The 23333-nt window shown below is 44.0% G+C and overlaps 1 protein-coding gene across 3 annotated transcripts in view; it reads left to right on the forward strand.

The window, feature by feature from the left end:
* Positions 1-21745, forward strand: part of KCNAB1 (potassium voltage-gated channel subfamily A regulatory beta subunit 1) — a 319197-nt gene extending 297452 nt beyond the window's left edge. For 2 of the 3 annotated variants that reach the window (XM_006200878.4, XM_006200879.3), the window contains exons 9-14: positions 244-329; positions 994-1114; positions 2195-2289; positions 9619-9739; positions 15703-15791; positions 19909-21745. In XM_006200878.4, coding sequence (XP_006200940.1) covers positions 244-329; positions 994-1114; positions 2195-2289; positions 9619-9739; positions 15703-15791; positions 19909-19998 — 602 coding nt within the window. In that variant the 3' untranslated portion in view covers positions 19999-21745. Of the gene's footprint in view, positions 1-243; positions 330-993; positions 1115-2194; positions 2290-9618; positions 9740-15702; positions 15914-19908 lie in introns of those variants that run through there. The other variant, XM_072959617.1, reaches the window with a different exon arrangement.
* The last annotated feature ends 1588 nt before the right edge of the window (positions 21746-23333 follow it).

Here is a 23333-nt window from a genome sequence, read left to right on the forward strand (position 1 = left end):
GGTCACTCTGTTTTTAATATCATTTTGTTTTGTTGCTGCAAACTGCAAATGGAAAGTCAGTTTACCCAAAAGTACCGTTGGCCTCCAAACTATCAGTATTTTCTGTTAGACTATTATGTTATCAATTATATTAATCCAACAGGTAATTGCATTTGACTTCTAAACTTTAGACAGGAAAAGAAAAAAAAAAGACAATGTAACTTTGAAAAGTATGTGTAATGCTCTCTGTCTGATTTTCCATAGAAATTGTTCGAGCCATGACACATGTGATAAACCAAGGAATGGCCATGTACTGGGGAACCTCCCGCTGGAGTGCTATGGAGATCATGGTAATTTCATTTCTATCTCTAAATGGCCGTTGAGTAGCTATTATTGTTTTTCAGACAACATGTGTAAATTGCAAGACCTTTTGCAAATTTTCTTCACTATCACAATAGCACTAGAATTCTATGATCAGTTCAGCCATTGTAGAGATGGCCATGGGGTTGGATCTCATCAGTTCAGAATACAGCTGGGAGGGTGCAGGTCTCAAACAGGAGTCGTGTTTAGCGTGTTCTCTGGTAGTAAGACAATAAAGTGAATTTCCCAGCGAATGAGACATATGAACACAATATTCTAGTTTTGTTTAATGTATTCAATAATGATTCTGTTTATAACATACTAATTACAGGTCATTTTCTATTATATATTAGTTAAGTTTTATTTCTTTCTTGACTAGAAATAGTCAAACTATATTCTCTTTATAATACTCCATAATTCATACTTTGACTAATTTGCCCTGGTCTTTACCCAATCCAAACCTTCCCAAAGAATAATAAGGATTTCTTGCCTTTGGTAGTTCTCTGAGTGAAAATGATGGTCACAATTTTGCTTATTATCTGGCAATCTACATGTTTCTCGGTTTGTATTGATTTCACTAAAGTGAAGACTTTTCGTGCACACAGCCTCATTTCTCATCAGTGTAAATTCAGGTGCAATCTTTTTTCTCCCTAGGAAGCCTACTCTGTAGCAAGACAATTCAATATGATCCCCCCGGTCTGTGAACAAGCTGAGTACCACCTATTCCAGAGAGAGAAAGTGGAGGTTCAGCTACCAGAGCTCTACCATAAAATAGGTACTCTTCACAATCACATTTACTGACTATTTCTCACAACAGGAGGACCAGTGATCCTGAACGAAAAGTGTCACTGAAATGCTTTCCTAAATGTTCCTAATTAACATGAGAAGTGCCAGCACTGTGCATTCCGGAGACTGTAGAAGGATTAAATGTGCCTGTATGACATCCACAGAGTGTCGGGGGTGCAAGCCAGGCGGAGCCGTAAACTATGACTGGTACACAAGCTGTACCCAGTAGGTGCTCAAAAAGTGCATATGAAATGATGGGAAGAAGCAGTAAATAAACCCATTTTTCATAGGGTGCTTGCTTTAGCCAGGAATGCATCTCTGAGTGGACTATGACCGTCTTTCCAAAACACTATGGGTTTATACAGCTCTGTCTCCTACTCTGTACCTAGAACTGAGTCAGGGGAATTCAAAGGTGGCTGATAAGCCAGGTATACATGTTTGTGTAGCAGACATGATGATTTCAAAGAGAGGGGAAAATATATACACAACACGTATAGAAGAATTTGGGGCATCCCATAAACTTAAAGAAGCCACATTTTCAGGCTTCTTTATCAAAGCAGTTTCCAGAGATAACTTTCTTCCTAAGAAATGGAGGTTCACATGAGTAGGAAAATGCTGGATAAGGGGAAGAAGGATTAAAAAAATGTCAGCAACGATGGTCATCATTGCTATCGCTTTGTGTCTACATTGGGCATTGTTCTCGTGCTTCATACTGGGCGCTACCAAGTGCCAAGTGGACAGACGAAGCGCTGAGGATCTGAGCAAGCAGAAATGTTCATCTCTGAGTGTAAAAGAAACGTACCTTTTGGGCATCAGAGAATTATGGATAAGCCACATTTTCAGGCTTGTTTATGTGGCCTATTCCCCATAACCCACAGTGTACGTTCGATTGGTTTATCCAAAAGAAGCACAATTTGTAAATGCCTCAATTTTAATGGAAAGATGTCTGCTGCTATTAACTCACATATCTGGCCAGCTTCTCTGCATAACTAACCAAATCCTGTCTAAACTCCCCCACACTTTTGATCTCAGTTTGCAGAAGCGATTTTTTAACTTTTGTCTTCTGTAGGAGTTGGAGCAATGACATGGTCTCCACTGGCCTGTGGAATCATCTCCGGAAAATACGGAAACGGGGTGCCTGAAAGTTCCAGGGCTTCGCTGAAGGTATTCTCCACCTCTAGGAAGGAGTTTGGGGAGGGGAGGGAGGGCGGGAAGAAGACTGAACAGAACAGCTCTGCAGCAGCCCGTGGCTTCCTAGCTCAAGCCAAGTGTGGCCTTGGCCTGGCTGGCGTCCCTGGCAGGCTCCCCGAGCCCTCCGGAGGTCTCTGCTCCTGGCCAGGCATCAGTCAGCCCTTCAGAATCTGCCAGCACAGAGAATCCTCCTCCTCTGGGGCCTGGGGGAAGTGCCCAGTGACCTGCTTGTACTTGTAGGATTCAAATTCCTACGCTTATTTGTTCTGATGTTAAAGAAGGCATTTCATTCCGCCTTTGAAACTGATGAAACGTAAAATCCCTTTTCTATACAAGAGGATCTAATTTTACTTTTCTTGACAAAAAGAAATGTAAGCCATAGAGGTTTAATCCATGTGGGCCAGACAGGTTGTAGCTCAGTATGATTTGAGGTTGACTGACGTTTATTTAAGGGGGGCAAGGTAAGGAGGGAGGGCTCTGGAAGCAGATACAGAGCCAACCCTCTGTCACTGGGGCTCAAGGCTGGCGTTTGCAGAGATCAGCTCTGGCCGCTGAGTCCTGTAGCTTAAATTCTTTTCTGAAGCATAAAGACATTCAAGTTCATTGGCATAAAATTACCTCCATTCAGAACATCTTGATGATTACTTTATTGGAGAGTACTCCAAACATCTCTCCTTATTAATAACAACATGTTTTTAAAAACTTGAGAGAATGTGTAATAACATTAGAATCACAAATTACTCTGGAACGTCAGGGGAGAGAGAATATAGACATTTTTAAAATGCACACAGGCCAAAGGCCCCTAAGAGGAAGCAAAAGTCTGACACAGCCTTTTGCCTCCATCAGTCAGCACAGAGTCAGCACGAGGACAACTCAAGTTAAGCCTAAACCATCAACCCTCTAATCAGTGTGTCTGGAACCACCATGTGCTTCCCTAATCAGGACCTTCTCAGGACTCTAGGTCTGTCACTTTTCTTTCCTCCTGTAACAGTTGACTATTAGCTTGAATACAATATAGATGTTTCCTAAAACATGGCGCCATGGTCCTGTTTCTAGTTTTGCATTATCACACTAATTACCCTGGAAAATTAAATATGGTCTTGCTTCTGAAAAATGGAAGGTTTTGAGTAAGTCAGCAAAGAAAAACTTAAAGGAGAGAAGGTATAAAAGGAAGAAGGCAAAAAAGGAGTGAAGAAGAAAGAAAAGCATTGAAAATTGTGACTTTCCTGAGCACCTACCACGGGCCAGTATTTCTATTCATCTCCTTTTATCCTCACAAAGATAAATGATACAGACGGCATTTAATCAGCTGTAGCTAAGCATGTTGCCGTGCATTCTTTCAGGGACTTTCCGAAAAGCTCGAAGTACTTCCGTATATGCAGGGTCTTTGTTCTCAGACTACTCTTATAAGGGAGTAAACCTTTTCCAGGTGCAGAAACTGTGCCCAAAGAGATTAGATAACAATCTAAGAGAATAAACTCATAATAAAGTTAGTAGTAGAGCCCAGGTCTCCTGGCTGTCAGTTTATCTCCCAAAAGACATTTGTGTTTCCCTTCAAACTCAGGTTTTTAAAGGAAGAAGTAGCTACACTGTATTTGGAGTATATGATTGGCTGACCCCCATCACTATTTGAGAAAGGCCTAGAAACAGCTGAAACACTTTCAGAAATATACTAAGAAAAGGAGGGGGGAAAAAAGGGAGACGCAGAATATTTGAAGGTGGCTAAGCCCAAAAGCAACTCAAAAATATTTCTGTTGACTTTTCAGCATCTATTGAAACATCCTTAACAAAAAAACACGAAGAACACTCAGCAGGGGAAAGACAGCCCGTCACAAAGCACGCTTCTTCAGAGCTCCGCAGCCTCTCAAGGCTTCTTAAATCATCAGTCTGAGTGTTTTCCAGACTAATATATGTGCACTTAGAAAAATTACTCGAGTAGAGTAAAGCAAATAATAATAATTATTATTATTTTACACATATATATCAACATTAAGAGAGAATGAATAGGGGAGGGTGGAGTTCAGTGGCAGCATGCATGCTTAGCATGCATGAGGTCCTGGATTTGATATCCAGTACCTCCATTAAAATAAACAAATAACCTCATTACCTCCCTCCCTCCCCCCAAAGTTTAAATAAATAAATAAACCTAATTACCCTCCAAAACAAAACAATTAAAAAATAAAAACAAAGAGTGAATGAGAATTCTCATAGTAAGAACATTAAAAAAAAAAAGAGCTAGGTAAGTAGATGAATAAGTTGGCAATTTTCACCTCCCCTCAGAATAGAATAAGCGGTTGGTATTTCACACTGGCTGTTGCAAGTTACACCAATAAAATAAAGATGCTAATATTTTGTGTTTGTTTTAAATATTGAATTATATTTGCAGACCAAATTAACCCAGTGTGGAAAATACCTATCTTTTAGAAAGCAATACTCCCCAGTGGGGATTCTGGGAGGCTGCCTCTGGCCCACCTCTGTTACAGGGACTTCTGAATCAGGTCATTGGCTCTGATTCCACTGCTGAGCTAAACACCACTCCTTCTTTGTGTCGATTAGACGTCTCCACGTGGCTGTCCCATGGGCATCCGTCACACCTAATGGAATCTATCCTCACTCCCCAGAACCTGCCCTTCCTTCTCGGTAAACAGTGCCTCCACCCATCCATCTGGTCCTCGCAGTCAGAAGCCAAAGCAGTCTCTCAGACTGCCTCTTCTCCCTCACTCTCATCCAGTGGGACAACTCCTCCTCCAGTCCACATCCTGACCCTCTGTGGTCCATCCCTTGTACCGCCCTTGTTCGGATCTTCGTCACTTCTGACCTGGTTTGCTCTGATGTTTTCCCCCTTTTTTCAACTACCCACCATTGTGACCAATTAACGTTCTAAAAGATTGATCTGACTGTATCATAACTCTGCTTAAAATCCTTTAATGACTTCCTAACCATTGATTATAGGACAAAATCTAAAAACCCACAGAAAAGCATTCAGAAACACTCTTGGGATCTTAGTTGAGCTGACTTTTCCATTCTGGTCTCTCCCTAAATCATATTGCTTCATTTCCCACCCAAATGCACTGTATTCTTTTTTGCCTCCCAGAAAGGCCCTTCTTTTGAACCTGCTGTGGAAGCTCTCCTCTAAAGACAAAGCTTGTCTTCACTCTGGGAAGCCTTTCTTATTTTAGGAAACTCTATATTTTTATTTATTTTTACTTAGGCTTTATTTATTTATTTCTGTTTACACCTCCCTCTATCATTCCATAAACACTTCTACAGTCTTAAATCCTCTGACTGCAAGCAATAGGATTTAATTCAACCTAATTTAATCAAAGAAGGGCCGGCACAGGAAGGCAGCCTCTGGGAAGGATGGAGTGGGATGGCCCCTGGGGTGACTCCATCCATAGATAGGCACATTGTCAGGACCCTCCCTTTGCTCTGTTTCTCTCTGCCTGTGAGTATCTCGTTCTTCTACTGCAAATGGGCCTTCTCCCCAGGGCCAGGAGCAGGAACGCTGGTGACTGCAGGCTTACCTCCTTAAAGGCACAGAACCTGAGAGAAAAAGAGATCTTTTGTTTATCAGATTCAGTCCAGAAAAGACTGGCCAAGCTTGGGTCACGTGCCAACCTGTTAGACCAATGATAGTGGCCCAGAGGGTAAGATGCTGTGATCAGCCCACATCATGCACTGTTGTTAGGGTGTTTACCATAAGGAGGCAGTACAAACATGGCTTCTGAGGAACTCACCCCCACTACAAGACACTTCTCCAGTCCAGACTATGACATGTGAATACCTTTAGGACAGAAACTGAAACTAACTCGTGTAACTCATCACAGATCCTGGCACATGATAAGTACTCAGTAAATGTTTCTTAAATGAATGCCATGAGCCATATCTGAGGATCAACAAAGTCTGATCAAGAGTAGCTTTTAAGTAGAAATTTTACATAGAAATGAAGAGTGCAATACAATTTATGGGCCGCTAGCTCTTCCCTATTGTTAGAAAAATCATAAAAATATGTACCCTTCTGTCAAAGGAAAATAGGACACATGCAAACTGAGGTGAATCAAAGTGGGGAAAGAGAGGCAGTCCAAGTACACCATGTGTTCACGTGAAGAAACTAAGGATTTGCACATTATGGGATAATTTCAGAAGGGAATTTTTTAGCTCCAGCATTTTACCTAGAGATTTCAACCTCAACAGTGAAGATTTTGCTGCTCTTTTGAGCCAAAATAGCTTTGATGTTTAAATAGAAATAGTCGATGATCTTGAATGCTGAATTATTCAAGGTTCAGTAATGAAATGTGACTGATTCTGTGCATGGCTTTTATGTTGCTACTTGAGTTCAAATCTAGGATTTACTAACAAACAACTGGGGGCTTCAGAGCTGACCTCACGGACTCTTCCCACCTTGGTATTGCTACCTAATTGAGGTCTCATAGATAATGGTCCCGGCATTGGAAGACAGGAAAGAGATGGGCTTTAGGAAGTGTTAGAGGACTTTGTGACTTACGGGTAAAAGTAGTAGCCAACTCATCTCTGGAGAAAAGCTCATTCAGTGGTTCCTTTGGCAAATATTTACGGGGTGTCTACTCAGGGCTGGGCCCTGTGCTAAGGGCTGAGGATACAGGGATGAATGGGACAGTCTCAACCCTCAGGATTACCTCAAGGACGTTTTGGAGACAGGCTAGAGAAGGGGTGAATTATGAAACTATGTGGCATCCATAGCACTGTGGATGCATGCACGGCTGCCAACCGAGTTGTACTGCATTAGGGAGGAAGTGTCTGTGCTCAATCTGAAAAATTGAAGAGATCTATCTTTGAAGGGTTTCTCAGATCCCTCTCTCACTGGCCATACTGGCTACTCCATGCCAACCACTGTGTCAAGACTAGAGATGTTGAGATGATGGAGAAGCTATCCCTGCCTTCACTTAGGAAGACCAGTCAACATGTAGTCAGATCACTGCAGCAATATGGTAACCAGTATGTTAGGGCTGGAAGACAGAATTTCATCTTTTGATTCATGGGTTACTGCCCACAATCAACAAGCTGGGTTTATTATTGCTCACAACCACACCCACCACCAGCCTTCCTACAGAAAACACTGGTTCACTTCCATATTTCATTAATATCTTAACTAAGCCTCATCTCCTCCCTGTGCTAACATTTTCCCACTTGTAAAGCAGTTAAAGCTATTTATTTCCAGAACACATTTGTTCCCTTTGGTGTGAGGAAAACAGCATAAATACTGTGGGTCTACTTTTTAAAAACCCTAACATGCTTATATTTTCCAGTGATTAAAGCAACAATGAGATTTATGTTGAGGGTGGGGAGAGAAGCACTCAATAAATGAATGTTTGGTATTTGTTACCTTCAGAAATCGTCTTCTCAATATGGGTTGTGTGTGTGTGTGTGTGTAATGTGTACACACATACATATTTCTAACTTGTAACCCAACCCTAAGAATAAAAATGCATTGCAGATAATAAGATTTTAAAAATGGAGTTTCATGAGATTGGTAAATAAATCAGTCATTATGTGTGTGGTATATAGTGAAACCTCAGGAACTCTCCCAGTTACAATAAAAAGCAGTTGTTTAAGAAGCATTTGGCTATTGGTTTTCAACCTTTTTCTTTTCATTTGAATAACATTCAGAGATACTGGTCCCCTGAAAGATGCTATGAAACTGAAGTGCGGATTGGTGATGTTTTTCCCCTTGGGGACAGTAAGAGTAAGTTCAGGGGCTCCCTGATGTCCCCAGCACGCTGGCCGGGGAAGGCTGCTGGGCTCCCACTCAGTGTTCATCACTCATAACTGCCCACCTCATCCCTGCTGGCATCAGCTGTCATCTCTCAGGAGATGCTCCAGGCCACCCTTCCTCCTGGAAGACGTGGAGGTCTCCCAGAGCCGAGGCTGGGGAAACTCTTGGCCGTCTCTCTAAGCAAACTTCACATGAGGAGCCAGACCATCAGCCACTGAGATCCAAGGGGCGGACAGAACAGAACTGGGGCAGCTCGCCCTTTTTCTTTTCCAAATCTGAAAAATCATCCCAGAAATCATAATAAAACATAATGTGGTTACCCTTTCCTTTAGAAATACTGTTTTAGAGTGATGGAAAAAAAAAAAAAAAGCAGCCAGCAGCCTATTGAAATCATGTGGTTGGAGATTCTGTGACGATAGCCCAGCCTTCAGCTGCCTTTGGGAAGGTGAAGTTCTGTGGTGGCAACTATGTCATAAACACACGCAATGGAGAAAGTCCACATTGCCACACAGGGGTATGGATTTTATTATTGTCACTGAAACAGACTAACAGATTCTTACAAATATTCTTTTCCTTTGGGTGTTGCTGCTTAGTGCTAGCTTTGTATGTAAGCGTCTATTGTTTGGGTTTTTTTGAATATATTTTGTTGTGGTATAGTCAGTTTATGCGGTGTCAGTTTCTGGTGTACAGCACAGTGCTTCAGTCATACGTATACATACAGGCGACTGTTGTGCCTCGTTTTGCAGTAAGAGCAAAACCTTCTGGAAAGCATGGCATGGAGAAGTTCTAGATTTTTCTCCTCATCTTTAGGAAATTAGGCTCACTTTCCAGTCTACATCAGAGTCAGTTTCTTCTCATAGACTTTAAAGAACAGTTTCCCGTTAACCTTTTTAAGTTCCCTTGCCTTTTTAAGTTTCAAACGTTATATAGAAGGTAATATACATTTGGGAAAGTCTTTATCCACTTCAAAAATTGTAAACTATACTTGGCACCTATCAGTGAGTGTTACCATTCATGGCTGCTTCTAGGAAGAAGCTGAGAAAAGTAACAATAAAGCCCCGTTATTAAGGATTCAAGAGAGACTAGGAGCAAATTGAAGGCGGGAGAAAGAAAGAAAATCATAGCAAGAATGTAAGACAATGGCTTTCTTGGAGCAGAAAGCTTTCCTGACAAAAAGGAAACATAGTAGACCTCGGTGCCCACCCCACCCCCCCACATTCTGAAGGCTATCACAATAAGAAACATGACTTCCAGACGGGATATAATTAATTATGTGTCAGGATTTTAACAACTTTTGTACATGTCAGTGGATTTGAATGGTGAATTTTAGTGAAAATCAATCTATTTTGAACCAATAAACAAGGAGCGAGACCATGGGGAACATTTCCTTGCATAAAGGCGTAGGCATCCTTGTGGCCATCGAACAGGAAGGGCAGAACCAAGAAGATTCAGGAATTTACCACGAGGCTCTTCTGTTTTTTATTGAATTAACAATCTTTGCATCCAGCCCTTACCAGACACTAACATTTAAATGTTCTGTTTATCTCTAGTGCTACCAGTGGTTGAAGGAAAGGATTGTCAGTGAAGAAGGGAGAAAACAGCAGAACAAGCTGAAAGACCTTTCCCCGATTGCGGAGCGTCTGGGATGCACGCTGCCTCAGCTCGCCGTGGGTAAGGCAGTCACCGGGGAGGGGCAGCTCTGCTGGATGGCAGAAAACGAAATCGTTTTCCACTAACAATCCACATCTCCCTCATGACAGAATACCTATTGCAGGGGCAGACTATCTCTGAAGCATAAACTCTTGGTTAATACTATCTAAAAAGAGGTTCGGGTTCCCCTGAACGTTCCATGTGCTGAAACGCTTTTCTTACTTCCTTCTCCTTTCCCTCATGACACAGTTTAAACAAGAACACGCCAGAGAAAAGGCATACATCCTCCCTGTGTCGAGGGTTTGCGCCCCTGAACTGGGTACTGACATCCTTGGCTTCTGGTCCAATTTTCCATCCCCGTTGAAGCCAAGGCGGGGTTGGTGAGAGTCTGAGGAGCAGAGCAAGGCTACTGCCAGATGGAAAGCCTACCCTAGGGGAGCCGTGTCACCCTGAATCTTCCAAGGGCCAGGAGAATAGTTAATGCAAGGGCCCGGTCACCGGTAACACTTGAAAGCCACATGTGCCAGCACCGTCCTGTAGAAATATAATGTGCACACGCATTTAATTTTACATCTTCCAGTGGCCATGTTAAAGCAAAGAGGAAATAGGTGAAATGAATTTTAATAATGGATTTTATTTAACCCCATATAGCCAAAACATTACCATCTTAACAAGTAATAAATACAGAAAATTATGGAGATATTTCACACTCTTTTTTCATACTAAGTCGTCAAAATCCAGGATGTATTTTATACCCACAGCACAGGTCAGTTCAGGCTAAACACATGTCCCGTGTTCCAATAGCACATCTGACTAGAGACTAAGTACGAAACAGAGAAGCATCCAGATTTTCAGTTCCCTTGCTGAGGGATATTTGCCAGGCTCTGTGATGAGCTCTTTCTGCTCACTGTCCTGTCGCCTCGATGGTCAGGACAATCCCAGGAGGTGGGTGCTAGGACAAGCCCTGTCTTACCGATGTTAATGGAGTTCTGCCAGCATTATCTCCACTTTACAAATGGAGAGACTGAAAAGAATTCAGGTAGTAGCCAGGAGAACAGAATAAAATGGGCATAGGTTCCAGAAAGGATTAAGAAACAGCAAGAATTGGGACAAATCAGACAGTGTGAACCAGTGAGGTAAAAAGCTCAAGGTTAAGTTCTACACAAAGAAAATAACATAATAGAATATTTGTTAGATGCTTGACTCTTCTGAGGGTGGAAGGCCGGAAAATGGTAGTTGCAGTTAATAGTCATAGAAAGATGGAAATGGGAGATGGTTTTAGGGGGGAAATACCATTTACCGAAGTGTATGTATGACAGTTGCTTTAATCTTTTCTCCCAAAAAACAAAACAAAACAAAAATCAAAGATTGTGAGAAAAAATCAAAGACTGTGTTTAATGTGATTAGTTAGCCTCCCTACAGCTTTAATGATTACAGTAAAAGGTATTAGCTGTTTGACCATCAGCAAGTTATTTAGCCTGATACCAATTTTCTCATCTGTAAAATGGGTATAATAATATATATCTCACAACCTTGCTGAGTAAAAAGAAATTATGTACGTAAAGCAAATAGGTGCTCAGTAACTGTAAAGGTGATGATGGTGAAGATGTTTTTGTGAAAAATTAGACACCCTGGACTGAAACTGTCCACTCCTCGCTGTGGCATGTGGTCAAGAGTAAGAGGCACAAAGAGAAACACTTATTCTTGAAACACAGCCATAAATACGGTTGTTAGGTGGTAACATGAAAATGAGTATTAAATTTAGTTCTGAAAGAGATAGAAGAACATGGTCCTTCTAAAGAGGAAATCTTTACCACATTTAGACTTTCTCTGGACGTTAGATGTACATGAAAGACCCTCTTTATAGAGTCTGAGTTAACAACGTGCTTTGTTTCTCCTTTTCCTCCCTCTGCGCCCCCAGATGTCTTTCTTGCCTGTCATTTTTCTTTTCTTTTCTTTGTAAACAAGTAGTTTTGTTTTTAACCACAGAACTCTCAACCCAAGAGGGAAATTATTTCCAGGCATATTACCCTTGATCTGCTAGAAGCGTCGGGGAGGAGGGGAGCTCCTCTGGCAGAAAACAAACTGCTTGAATGCAACTGTGGGCTGGTTCCCAGGTCACATGCCTGCACAAGAGCAGCAGTCACACCTTGCTCCTAAGGGGGCACTCTGGATGTGCCTGTGGGTGACACTTGATTAGATGCTAATTATCTCCAATCATCTACTTTACCTCTGGCTGGCCAGCTCTGCCCAGTGGATTCTCCCATGCCCTGTGGCCCATGAGGGAATCAGCTGTTGCTGACGGCAGGTAGTTCTTGGGCAATAATTTTCCCACTGCCCTGCTTTACCCTCAGAACTTCCACTAGAGCCAAAAAAGAGTTCTAAGTGCAAAGCAGGAAGTAAGGCAGCCAAAAAGAAAAAAACAAAACAAACAAACAAAGAAACCACCACCACACCACTGCCTGGGAATCACTTGGCTTGTCGCCGACACACAGCATTATTCTGCCCATACGGAAAGACTTAGTGATGGCCTTAAAAGGTCTGAGCGTGGTAACAGCTTAGGAGTATTCGTTGACTTCAGGCCCTGAGCAAATGGGGGCAGAAGAGGCATTTAGGGATATCCACCAATCATTCGTGCCTACATTTATTCAACAAACATCTTAATAAGCACCTACTGTGTGCAGGTGCTGGGCTGGGTGCTGAGCAACTGACTGCAAATAACACACATCTCACTGATACAGGAAAAATGGGGGGCACAGGAAGATGGCCACGTCCCAGGTTCCAGGCGAGTCCCTGGCATGCACCCCATCAAGTGAGGGTCCTTGGCTTTGCACAAGAAAGAATCCAAGAGAGCCATAGTTGAGTAAAAGTAGATACATTCAGAGAGATGTAGACTCCATAGACAGAGTGCAGGCCATCTACTCAGAAGGGAGCAGCGGCCTCAGAGCATGGGGTCGGCTGGGAGAAACGAGATCAGCCACGAGGTGTGGGGTTGTTAGTATTTATGGACTCGGTAACTTCATACGCTAACAAATGGGAGGATTACTCCAACTACTTTCGGGAAGGGGCTGGGATTCCCAGGAATTGGGTCATCACCCACTTTTTGACCTTTTATGGTCAACCTTGGAACTGTCCTGGCACCTGTGGGAGGGCCATTTAGCACCTAACGTATTACAGTGAGCGTACATTGAAGCTCAGGGTCTACTGGGAGTTGGCTCTTCCACCATCCTGGTCCTGACTGCTGTGTCATTCTTTTAATGTTTGTGCCCTGCCCCCTTCCCTCCTGTGTCATTATGAGTCAAGAACTTAACAGATAATTTTAATACAGAGTGGTAGTAAAATTCCTGACAAGGGCACAGGAGGGCTTGGAAGTAAATGTAGGTGCTCCCAACCCAGCCTGGGACTCAAGGAAGAACTTGGGGAGAAGGCAGTGTCCAGGAGGAATCCCAAATGAAGAGCAGATATCAGTGAGGCAAAGGAAGGGAGGAGGCAAAAGAATATTCCAGACCAATGGGACAGCTTGAGCCGAGGGCTTGCGGAGAAGAAACCCAGTACGGCATCTGGCGGGGGGAGAGGATTTACACGTAGGGCTGCTGGAACACAAAGTTTAAGGCAGGGAGCGAGGAAGCAGGAAGCTGGACAGGAGGGCCTCCTGGTAAGGTTCGTCAGGGTGCGAAGTGAGCACTTCCTCTCACAGGACACGGATTCCGGCAGGCACACGTTGAAGAACCTTTGGTCAGGCAAGTGGTTTGGACAGATTTATATCTGGAGAAGCTACTGCTGGATGTGTGCAGGAGAGAGGGTGAGGGCCTGAATGAGGGCGGTGGGCGGTGGAACCAGAGCAGTGACTCTCCAGTGTGGGCCCCGCAGCCCCACACTGGAGTAAGATTCCGCGACACAAGAAGCAACACGCTGACCCATGCCGTGACACGGATGAACCTCACAAACACTACACTGAGCAAGTCAGACACAGAAGACACACTATATGATTTCACTTAGATGAGCTGTCCAGAAACAGTACGTCCATAGGGGCACAACGTACATGAGTGGTTTCCTGGAGTTGGGGATAGAAATGGAGTTAACTGTGAGTGGGCATCAAGGATCTTATTGGGATGATGGAAATGTCCTAAAACTGGTTTTTAATTGGCATAGAGTCGGTTTACAATGTTGTGTTAGTTGCTGGGGTACAGCCTGGTGGTTCAGTTATATACATACATATTTTTGTATTTTTTCACATTCTTTTTCGTTATAGGCCATTACAAGGTATTGAATACAGTTCCCTGTGCTGTACAGTAGGCCCTTGCTGTTTGTCTATTTTATATATAGTAGTGTGCATCTGCTCATCTCGAACTCACAATTTATCCCTCCCCACCCCTCTACCCACTCCGTGTTTGTTTATGTCTGTGAGTGTTTCTGTAAAACTGAATTTTAAATGGTGATGGTTGCACATTTGATAAACTTATGAAAAATTACTGAATTGTACACTTAAAATGGGTCAATCTGACCTCAATGAAGGTTAAAAAAAAAAAAAAAAAAAGCACAGCCCCAGCAGCAGTGGCAGCACCTGGGCGCTTATCAGAAAGGTGGATCCTCAGCCCCCCTCGCCTCCTGGGTCAGAAACTCTGGGTACAGCACCTAGGAATCGGTGTTGCACACACCCTCTGGGAGATGCCAGAGGTTCTGCAGGCTAAAATTTGAGAACCACTGGATTAGAGAAATATTTAGGAGGCACAATCACCTAGACCTGGCAATTAAGAGGGAACGTGGGGTCAGAAAAGGACAGTGTCTAAGGATCACTCCTCAGTCTCTGGATCGGAAGTCCAAGTTGCTGGTGATGCCAGCAAATGAGACTGGGGATGCAAGAGGGACAGGCATAGTAAGTAGCAAGAAGCCCACAGTGCCTGTGGGCACTAGCAGGGCCATCCAGCAGACATGGCCCCCCTGGGCCCAGGGAAACCTCTAGTTTCAGGCAGCCACAAACTGGGAAGTCTCCTCTAACCACAGGGAGGGTCCTGGGAATTTGGCATGGTATGCAGGGCACTGGGATGTGTGGGGGGTGCAGGGAGTCCAAACTGGCCTCTTACAAGTTGAAGAAGGGCGGGAGGGGTGGGGTGGGCAGTGGCTACACAGGTATGAAGGCAGCTTGTTTTAGAATGGGAGAAATTTGAGCATGTTTTGTTGGTAAAGAGGAAGAGGATGGTAAGAAATCAAAAATTTGGGAGATTGAAAGAACGAGAGAGGAAGAATGGATGAATCCAGTCCAAGAAGAGGCAAAAGGAGTGGCTTGGCCTTGAGCAGACAGCACACCGTATCCTCTGAGACCGGAGGATGGGAATGCAGACTTGTGTCTGTCGGCGAGCAGGGCATGAAGGAACATCCTACAGGATGGACTTCATTTTCTACATAAAGGAGGAGGCCAAAGGATCTGCTGAGAGCAAGGGGCAGGGGCTGAATCGAGGGTTTAAGGGTAGAGGTTGCTCGAGAGGCGGAGAAGAGTGAGGGCTGGTGAGAGGGTGAGATGGTCCACACAGGATGAATCTCAGGTCAGGAAGAAATGGAAGGAGGGCCAGAGAGGGCTGACAGGTCAGTGGAAAAGAAGCCCCAGACACCCAGGGTCTACAAGGACTCTGTGTAACAGATGAGGGGAGAGTGAGCGCACGAGTGAGATGGAAAGACAGAGGGAGACAAGAATCCAGACGTCCACCAGTGAGCAGTTCCAGGTGTTCTCAGGAACGAGGATGTTTTCCTGGGTGGAGAGCTGGATTGTATGCCCCAGTTGTAGGGGCAGAGGAGCCCTAATCCCACAATTAAGTCTTCCACACAACAGGGGGTGCGGCTGAGGTTTTTCATCCCAGAGCACACCACCCACCCTCCCACAGTTTGTTAAGTGTTGGTTGCAACAACGGGAGCTACGGATAGGGTTTAGAAGCTCATCAAGAATCAGAAGGGCTTTGACTTCCTGACCCAGTGCTCTCTCTTCCCAGCCTGGTGCCTGAGAAACGAGGGCGTGAGCTCTGTGCTCCTGGGATCATCCACCCCCGAACAACTCATCGAAAACCTTGGTGCCATTCAGGCAAGTACTGCAGCCCTTTGAAACCAATTCTAGGGAATTTCATGGTGCCTTTGAAGGTGCCCCCCAGGCAGTGTCCCGTGTCTCCCCACCTCTGTCCTTCACTGTGTCATGGGTGTGTGGAAGCCCCTAATATAGGGAACAGGCTACCTGTTCCTAGATGGAGGTGGAGGGGAAATGTGGACAAAGGCACAAGAAGCAACAGAACTTTTACAGCCCATCGATCCAGGTAAGAGGGGGTCTTCCTTTTCTCCCCCTTAACGGGGGCACTGAGGATTGAGCCCAGGACCTCGTGCACACCAAGCATGGGTCTTACCACTGAGCTACACCCTCCCTCAAGGAGGGTCTTCTTATTAACAGGAGAGCTCTCTGGGCCATTCCTCAGGACTGTTTCTGTGGGACAGTGCATTCTAAGGGCCAAGCAAAGTTACACCTGATGACTGGGTTCCCAGCCTCACTGAAGAAGCCTGCTTAACCACCTGCTTGAAATGTGGTAGCCTTAGGACCATCTTCATGCACCCTTTATTCATTTGTTTCTCCCACGAATATTAATTGTCAGTCTAGAGTGTACCGAGCCCCTCCTTTCCGCTCTCCTCACATCCTGAATCCCCGGCACGACACTCATGACAGTGCAGTATAGTTGCCTATCTCCACTGCTGGACAGGAACTCCCTGAGGTCAGAGACCTGTGTCTTCCTTGCTTTCCCACTGATTTTCCAGTTCCTTCCATACTCTATGGCCCTTAGTCAATGCTCAAGAAATATCTGTTGAATGAATGTTTGCCACATTTAAGGGAAATAGGCTCAAAATTCTACTTTGAACTACCATCGTAGGACTCTATCACCCTGACAGCAATTTCAGGGGCACCCCCCGACCCCATGGGGATGGCCAGTCATGGGTGGAGCCTGCAGCTGTCCTCGGAGAAATAGGAGAGAGATGTTCCTGGGAGTTCTGAGGAGGAGAGGGTCCAGTCCCCTAAAGGCCACACCTCAGTCTTGAGCCCACCCTGCTCTCAGCCCAGCGAGGGGCTCCAGGAGTGAGCCCGCCCAAGACTCTATAGACTCTCACCAAAGCTATCACCTGCCCCCAACAGGTGAGGTTGTGTGTTTCCCTCTTGCTCATTGGGTAACAGAACTGTCTCACAGCTTCTCCCCCGTCCACCGCACTTACCTGTTACCTCTCCAACAAGGGGACAGATGGAGGTGGGGACAGACTTGATTCAACTTAAAATGTTTAAAAGTCCTTTTGAGAACGGCCTGGAATATGTTGGGAGAGAAACGGTGCAGATTTCCTTCCCCACCACCTCCTCTCTCAGGGCTGTGCGGCAGGGAGATCATCTCTGCCTCTCTGCTTCTGAGAACCCCTCCCAGCCCACAATCCTCCTGGATTGCAGGGTTCCCCGACCCTGCCTGGAGAATGCTCCCTCTTATGAAAGCCGCCCACCTTCTCTTACTGTCACTTACTCTCTGGGAATAGACAAAGGTTACACAATGATGAGGGGGAAATAGGGGAACACTCTATACACAAAAAACTGAAATTCGATCCAGTGATCTCAATTCCACTAATATGGACTGAGTACTTATTCTGTATCTAGCACCACGCCAGGCAGACAGCTCTGAGATAAACACAGGCTCCTGCCCTCAAAAGTTCATGGGGTGGGGGTGTGGGGGAGGGCACGGTATAGCTTAGTGGTAGAGTGCATGCTTTGCATGCAGGAGGTCCTGGGTTCAAGCCCCAGTACTCCATTGAAAAAAAAAAAAAAAGAGCTCACAGCTGCCTGAGAAAAAATGAATTAAGAACTCTATCCCCTAGTTCATTTGGCAGATCTCTGAGAGCCTGTTCTGTACCTGGCACCAGGGACAACACAGGAAACCAGAAAGATATTACACAAACTTCAGGGAACTTATAGTCCAGTGGGAGAGGCACAGAGTAAACAAGCATATAAAATAATTTCAAGTGAGAAGGGATATTAAGTAAATAAAGATGGCGAACGTAGTAGAGACTAACTGGGACATGAGTGAGCCTGCTTTAGACATGTCCTTGCCAAGGCTCCTCCGGGGTATGTGTATTCTGAAGAGGAGAAGTGGAGGACACAGCACGTGAGACACCCTGGAAAGAGCATTTCAGACACAGGGAAGAGGAGTGCAAAGGCCCTGAGATGGGGAGGCATTTGACTTTTTCTAGGAGCCGCCAGCCTAAGGCTAGTGTGGCCAACGTGCAGTGAGCATAAGGGACAGCAGGTGCACTGCAGTGGACGGGTCACACAGGACACTAGAGGAATCAGAGTTCTGCTCTACGTGGAGCAAATCCTTTGGAGGGTTTAAGGAGGAGGGATGTGCTGTCATCTGAATTTTTAGATTGCTAAGCCGTCCCCCGACCTCCCTTGGAATCCTAACCCCCGGAAGTAACTGGTCCTCTGCTGGCAGTGTCCACAGCCTGACAGGATCCGCTCCATCCCCAAGGTCCAGCTCAACAATGACCCACTCCCAGGAGGACTTCCTAATACCCACCAGACCCAGCCACGCTGGGCAGACCTCCCCTCACCCACCCCACCCCACTCGTTATTCCAGTCATGGTTGCAAAATTGCTAGCTTGTGGGAAGTTTGTGTAATCTGTAGTAAGTGAGAATGTTTCAAAACAGAAATTAGGCAACTTCACATAAAATTCTGGATATATGGCTTCTCTTGAATATTTAGGTCTTGCAGCTCTATGTATTTTTGTTCATGTTTTATTCTAGTACTTTTATGGTTTCATTTTTCTAATGTTTGTATCTCTTTTCGTATTGGTGTAATGAATGAAGCATTTTTCCTCACATGGCTAACCTAGGATGTTTTAGACACAAAACGTCCAACAAGTCCAGTTTCGAGACTTGGGTCTTGTTGCAGTCTCTCTTTAAATAGCACATTCGTTTAGATCCTCTGAGACTCCAAAGCTGGTGGGAAACCAAAGGCTCCCTCAGCTTCGGAGAAGAAAATCTTACCAGAACAACAACAACAACAACAAATTATAAAAAGGTACCAGAACTAGTGGGGAAGGAGCTGTAGTCTTTTACCAAACCCACTGAGTGGAGACTGGGTCACCCTGTCCAACAGGACTGCAGCAGGGGAAGGGTGAGGCTAAAACCGCAGACTCGGCCATGGTGGGTGCATTTCACCACCGTCTCCACACAGGGTCAGACTATTCCTGCAAGACAGTCTGCCTCTGTCCCTTGTCTCCCGGTGTGATGTGTGCCCTTGGCCCACTCCTTGCAGTAAACGCGAGCTAGCCCGAGGTGAGCTCATCCTTCCCCAGGGCTTCAGCTAGCGTGACCCTGCCCGTGACTCGCAGATCCTCCTTCCGCTCCCACTAAGCTCCACAGCTGCACTTCCGGCTGCCTCCATGGTCACCCACGGGCCCCTCCAACTCACACACTTTACCCCAAACTACTCCTGTGGGCTCGTCTCAACAGATCACCTGCACCAATATCCTCTTAGTCACCGCGTCTTGAAATCACAATCGTGCTCCCAGATGTCTCTCCGGGTCACTCTCTTCCCACTCGACCACCACCGTCTAGCTCAGGCTTTAGTGTCTCTGGCTAGGACAGCAGTGCGTTTCTAAGCCCTGTGTTCCCTTTCAGCCTCCTCCAACTCATCAGGTGTCTGATGGGGTCCCTCCCAGCTGGGAAGTCCTGAGAGCTCCCCACTGTCTCCAGAATAAAGTCCCAACTCCCAAAACTGGCTTCCCGAGGTCTTCCACTCTTGGCCTCAACTCTCCGCACTCCTACCCTCCCCGCACCTCTGCCACTCCCTCTACACCTGCGTCACTCCATTTCACAGACTTCTCACTTTCTCCTGCTATTCCATCTAACCTGTAGCCATCCTTCACCATATTTCCACGAGCCCTCATTTATTCAGCCAATACTTATGAGCACCTATTGTGGGCCAGGCACTCTGACAGGCTCTGGAGATGCAGGATGACCAAAACAAGGTCCCTGAACTCAAGGAGCTTCCTGTCTGCAGGGGAAGTAACATTCTAGTGGTCGTTTATAAATGTATGCAAGTCTAGACAGCTTTGCTGAATACTGAGCACAAGGAACAGGCGTCAGGTACTGACCACAGCCTTTGTACTTCTCACATTCTCAGGTTCTCCCAAAGATGACATCACACGTGGTAAATGAAATCGATAACATATTGCGCAACAAGCCCTACAGCAAAAAGGACTACAGATCTTAAGGCGCTGCATGAGCTGCAGGCGCTGCATGGGTCGAACAGCAGTCCGCACCGGCACGGAGGGTGTCACTAGCCACCTTCTGAACCACTTCGCAGCCCGCTGCTCAACCTCTCATGTCCCCGGATTCTGAGGCGTCTGCTTTCGCTACCGCTGTGCACCTGAATTATGAACACATCTGGAAACTCAAAACCAGGAAAATCCATTCTATTTTCTTATCTTGGACTAGAGTCACCTTTGCTTAGATTATTCTGTACACCTCATGTTTATGGAATGGAGAGTATATGGTGGGGGAAAGACACAGTACCTTCAGGCATTGAATAACTTAAAGAAGGCTGTACAGATCTATTTTTTCAAATGAACAAAATCCACAGATGCAATGTGGAGTGCATCAGAAAGAGCAGGCTACGTTCACGCAGAAGTCTTGCTTGGGAGAATTGGCTGAAACAATTTTACTTTTTTTTTCTTCCTATTTTCACATTCATGTTAGCAAGAGTTTTCACATGTCATTCACCAAAAGTGAAACTCCTAGGTATTTGCTTTTGTTACCTTTTAGATATTCAGTGTTGCTTGGCCTCAAAAACGGCCCTGTAAAGCAGTTTATCCCAGATGTCTACTAGGATTCTAATAACGTTATGTCCATTTACACAGAGAGGTGGTGAAAGGATGAACAGCCCAATTTTTATCTAGAAAGACTATGGTGAATCTATGAAAGGAAGAATCACACTGCTATGGAAGCTTAGCTTTGAATGCAATGTATCTGCAATGAAGTGTTCAGTTTTTTTCTATATTTTATTAAAACCTGCTTTATACTTTTGACTGCTTGTAGGCACAGCTTCTGCAAGTGTAAATGTTTGAGCTTTAAAAAATAAATATACACATGCTCAGTTTTGTAAGTAAACCTGAAAATATCCAGAAAGGTAAATGTTTGCTGTTTAATTAGCACCGGGATTTCACAGTATAATGCTTGGTGTTTTTGAGGAGTTAACATGAAAGTGAATCACAGGCTTTGTGAAAAACATTGTCACTACCCAGCATGTGCTGGGTGAAGTAACCAGCCCAAAGAAAAGCATATGTTAAAGAACTTCCTGATTCTATAATCACATTATGCGCGTTAAAAACTATATGCATGAAAGCTCTTTGCATGGATTAAAGGGACCTGGCCTTGTGGCTCTCAGAAGCTGAGGCCTATCTAGCCCTCCCACTCTTGCTTACCTACCCTCATGAATATTCCACTTGAGAAAACCTGAGAGTATACCATATATACCTGTAAGAAGGGAGAAAATATTTTTCTTTTCCATTTTTAAGGTGTATGTTGAAGGGGGAGGGCCCTATAACTCTATTCGGACACCTGAGCATGTACAAAATTCTAACTTAATTTTCTGGCCCCCATGCAGAAATCACTTTGGGACTTACAGAAGAAATATACTATCAACTTAAAATGCTATTTTCTACCATCATTTCCAGACATGTATTTTATGGTTAAGTTCTAAATCTTAAAATGTTAGTGTGAAGTACCAACAAATTTTCTTTTTGATTACTATTACCTGTATTCTAATAGGGAAATAGTTCGGGATTTTTTTTTTTTTGTCCAAGAGGGTAAGATTAATGATGGAAATGGATCCCTTTTCAGTTGTTCATTGCATAGTCAGTCAATCCAGTGAACTACTGTATGCATAAATGAGCTTAAGTTGTCTATTTGAAACTGCAACTTATTTATTTGCTTAGAGTAATAAAAGCATTTGTGCATTTACTCTCACAATTAGAGTTTTTACCTGACCTCTCATTATAAGGCAATATCTCCATCTTCATAAAACAGGCAGTAAGAATAACCTAAGAAAAAATTATATTCTTTACGCTAACAATGAAATAGCAGGCAAAGAAAGAAATAATCCCTTTTAAAATCACATCCAAAACAATAAAATACTTAGGAATAAATCTGACCAAGGAGGTGAAAGACTTATAAATGGAGAACTACAAAACACTGATTAAGGAAATTTAAAATGACTTAAAGAAATGGAAAGATATCCCATGCTCCTGAATTGGAAGATTCAATATTGTTAAAATGGCCATACTGCCCAAGGCAATCTACAGATTTAATGCAATCCCTATCAAATTACCCAGGACATTTTACACAGAATTAGAACAAATATTCCTAAAATTTATATGGAATCACAAAAGATCCAGAATTGCTAAAGCAATACTGAAGAAAAACAACAAAGCTGGAGGAAGTCCAGCTTTCAGACTGGACAATACTGCAGACTTCAGATAATACTGCAGAGCTACCTAATTAAAACAGCATGGTATTGGCATAAAAACAGACATATGGATCAAGGGAACAGAACAGAGTGCCCAGCAATAAACCCACAGATCTATGGTCAATTAATCTTCGACAAAGGAGGCAAGAATACACAATGGAGAAAAGACAGTCTCTTCAGCAAGTTGTGCTGGGAAAGCTGGACAGCAGCTTGTAAATCAACGACATTAGGACACTCCTCACACCATACACAAAAATAAACTCAAAATGGCTTAAAGACTTAAATGTAAGACAAGATGATAAATCTCTGAAGAAAACACAGGCAAAACATTCTGACATAAATCTTAGCAATGTTCTCCTAGGGCAGTCTACCCAGGCAATAGAAATAAAAGCAAAAATAAAAGACGAGACCTAATTAAACATGAGTTTTTGCACAGCAAACGAATCCATAAGCAAAACAAAATGACAACCTACAGAATGGGAGAAATTATTTGCAAACAATGCCACTGACAAAGGTTTAATCTTCAGAGTATATAAACAGCTCATACAACTTAATAAAAAAAAAAACCCTCCAATCCAAAAATGGGCAGAAGACCTAAACAAGCAATTCTGCAAAGACATACAAATGGCCAATAGGCACATAAAAAATGTTGAGTATTGCTAATTAGCACAGAAATGCAAATCAAAACTAGTTAGGTATCACCTCACACCAGTCAGAATAGCCATCATTTAAAAGTCCACAAACGAAAAATGCTGGAGAGGGTGTGGAGAAAAGGGAACCCTTCTACACTGTTGGTAGGAATGTAGTTTGGTGGAGCCATTATGGAATACAGCACAGAGATTCCTCAAAAAACTAAAAATAAGACTTACCGTATGATCCAGGAATCCCACTCCTGGGCATATATCTGGAGGAAACTAATTTGAAAAGACACATGCACCCCAATGTTCACAGTAGCACTATATACACTAGCCAAGACACAGAAGCAACCTAAATGTCCATCAACAGATGACTGGATAAAGAAGTTGTGGTATATATATACAATGGAATACTACTCAGCCATAAAAACAATGCCATTTACAACA

Source organism: Vicugna pacos, chromosome 1 (genome assembly GCF_048564905.1).
Source record: "Vicugna pacos chromosome 1, VicPac4, whole genome shotgun sequence".
NCBI classification, from domain to species: Eukaryota; Metazoa; Chordata; class Mammalia; order Artiodactyla; family Camelidae; genus Vicugna; species Vicugna pacos.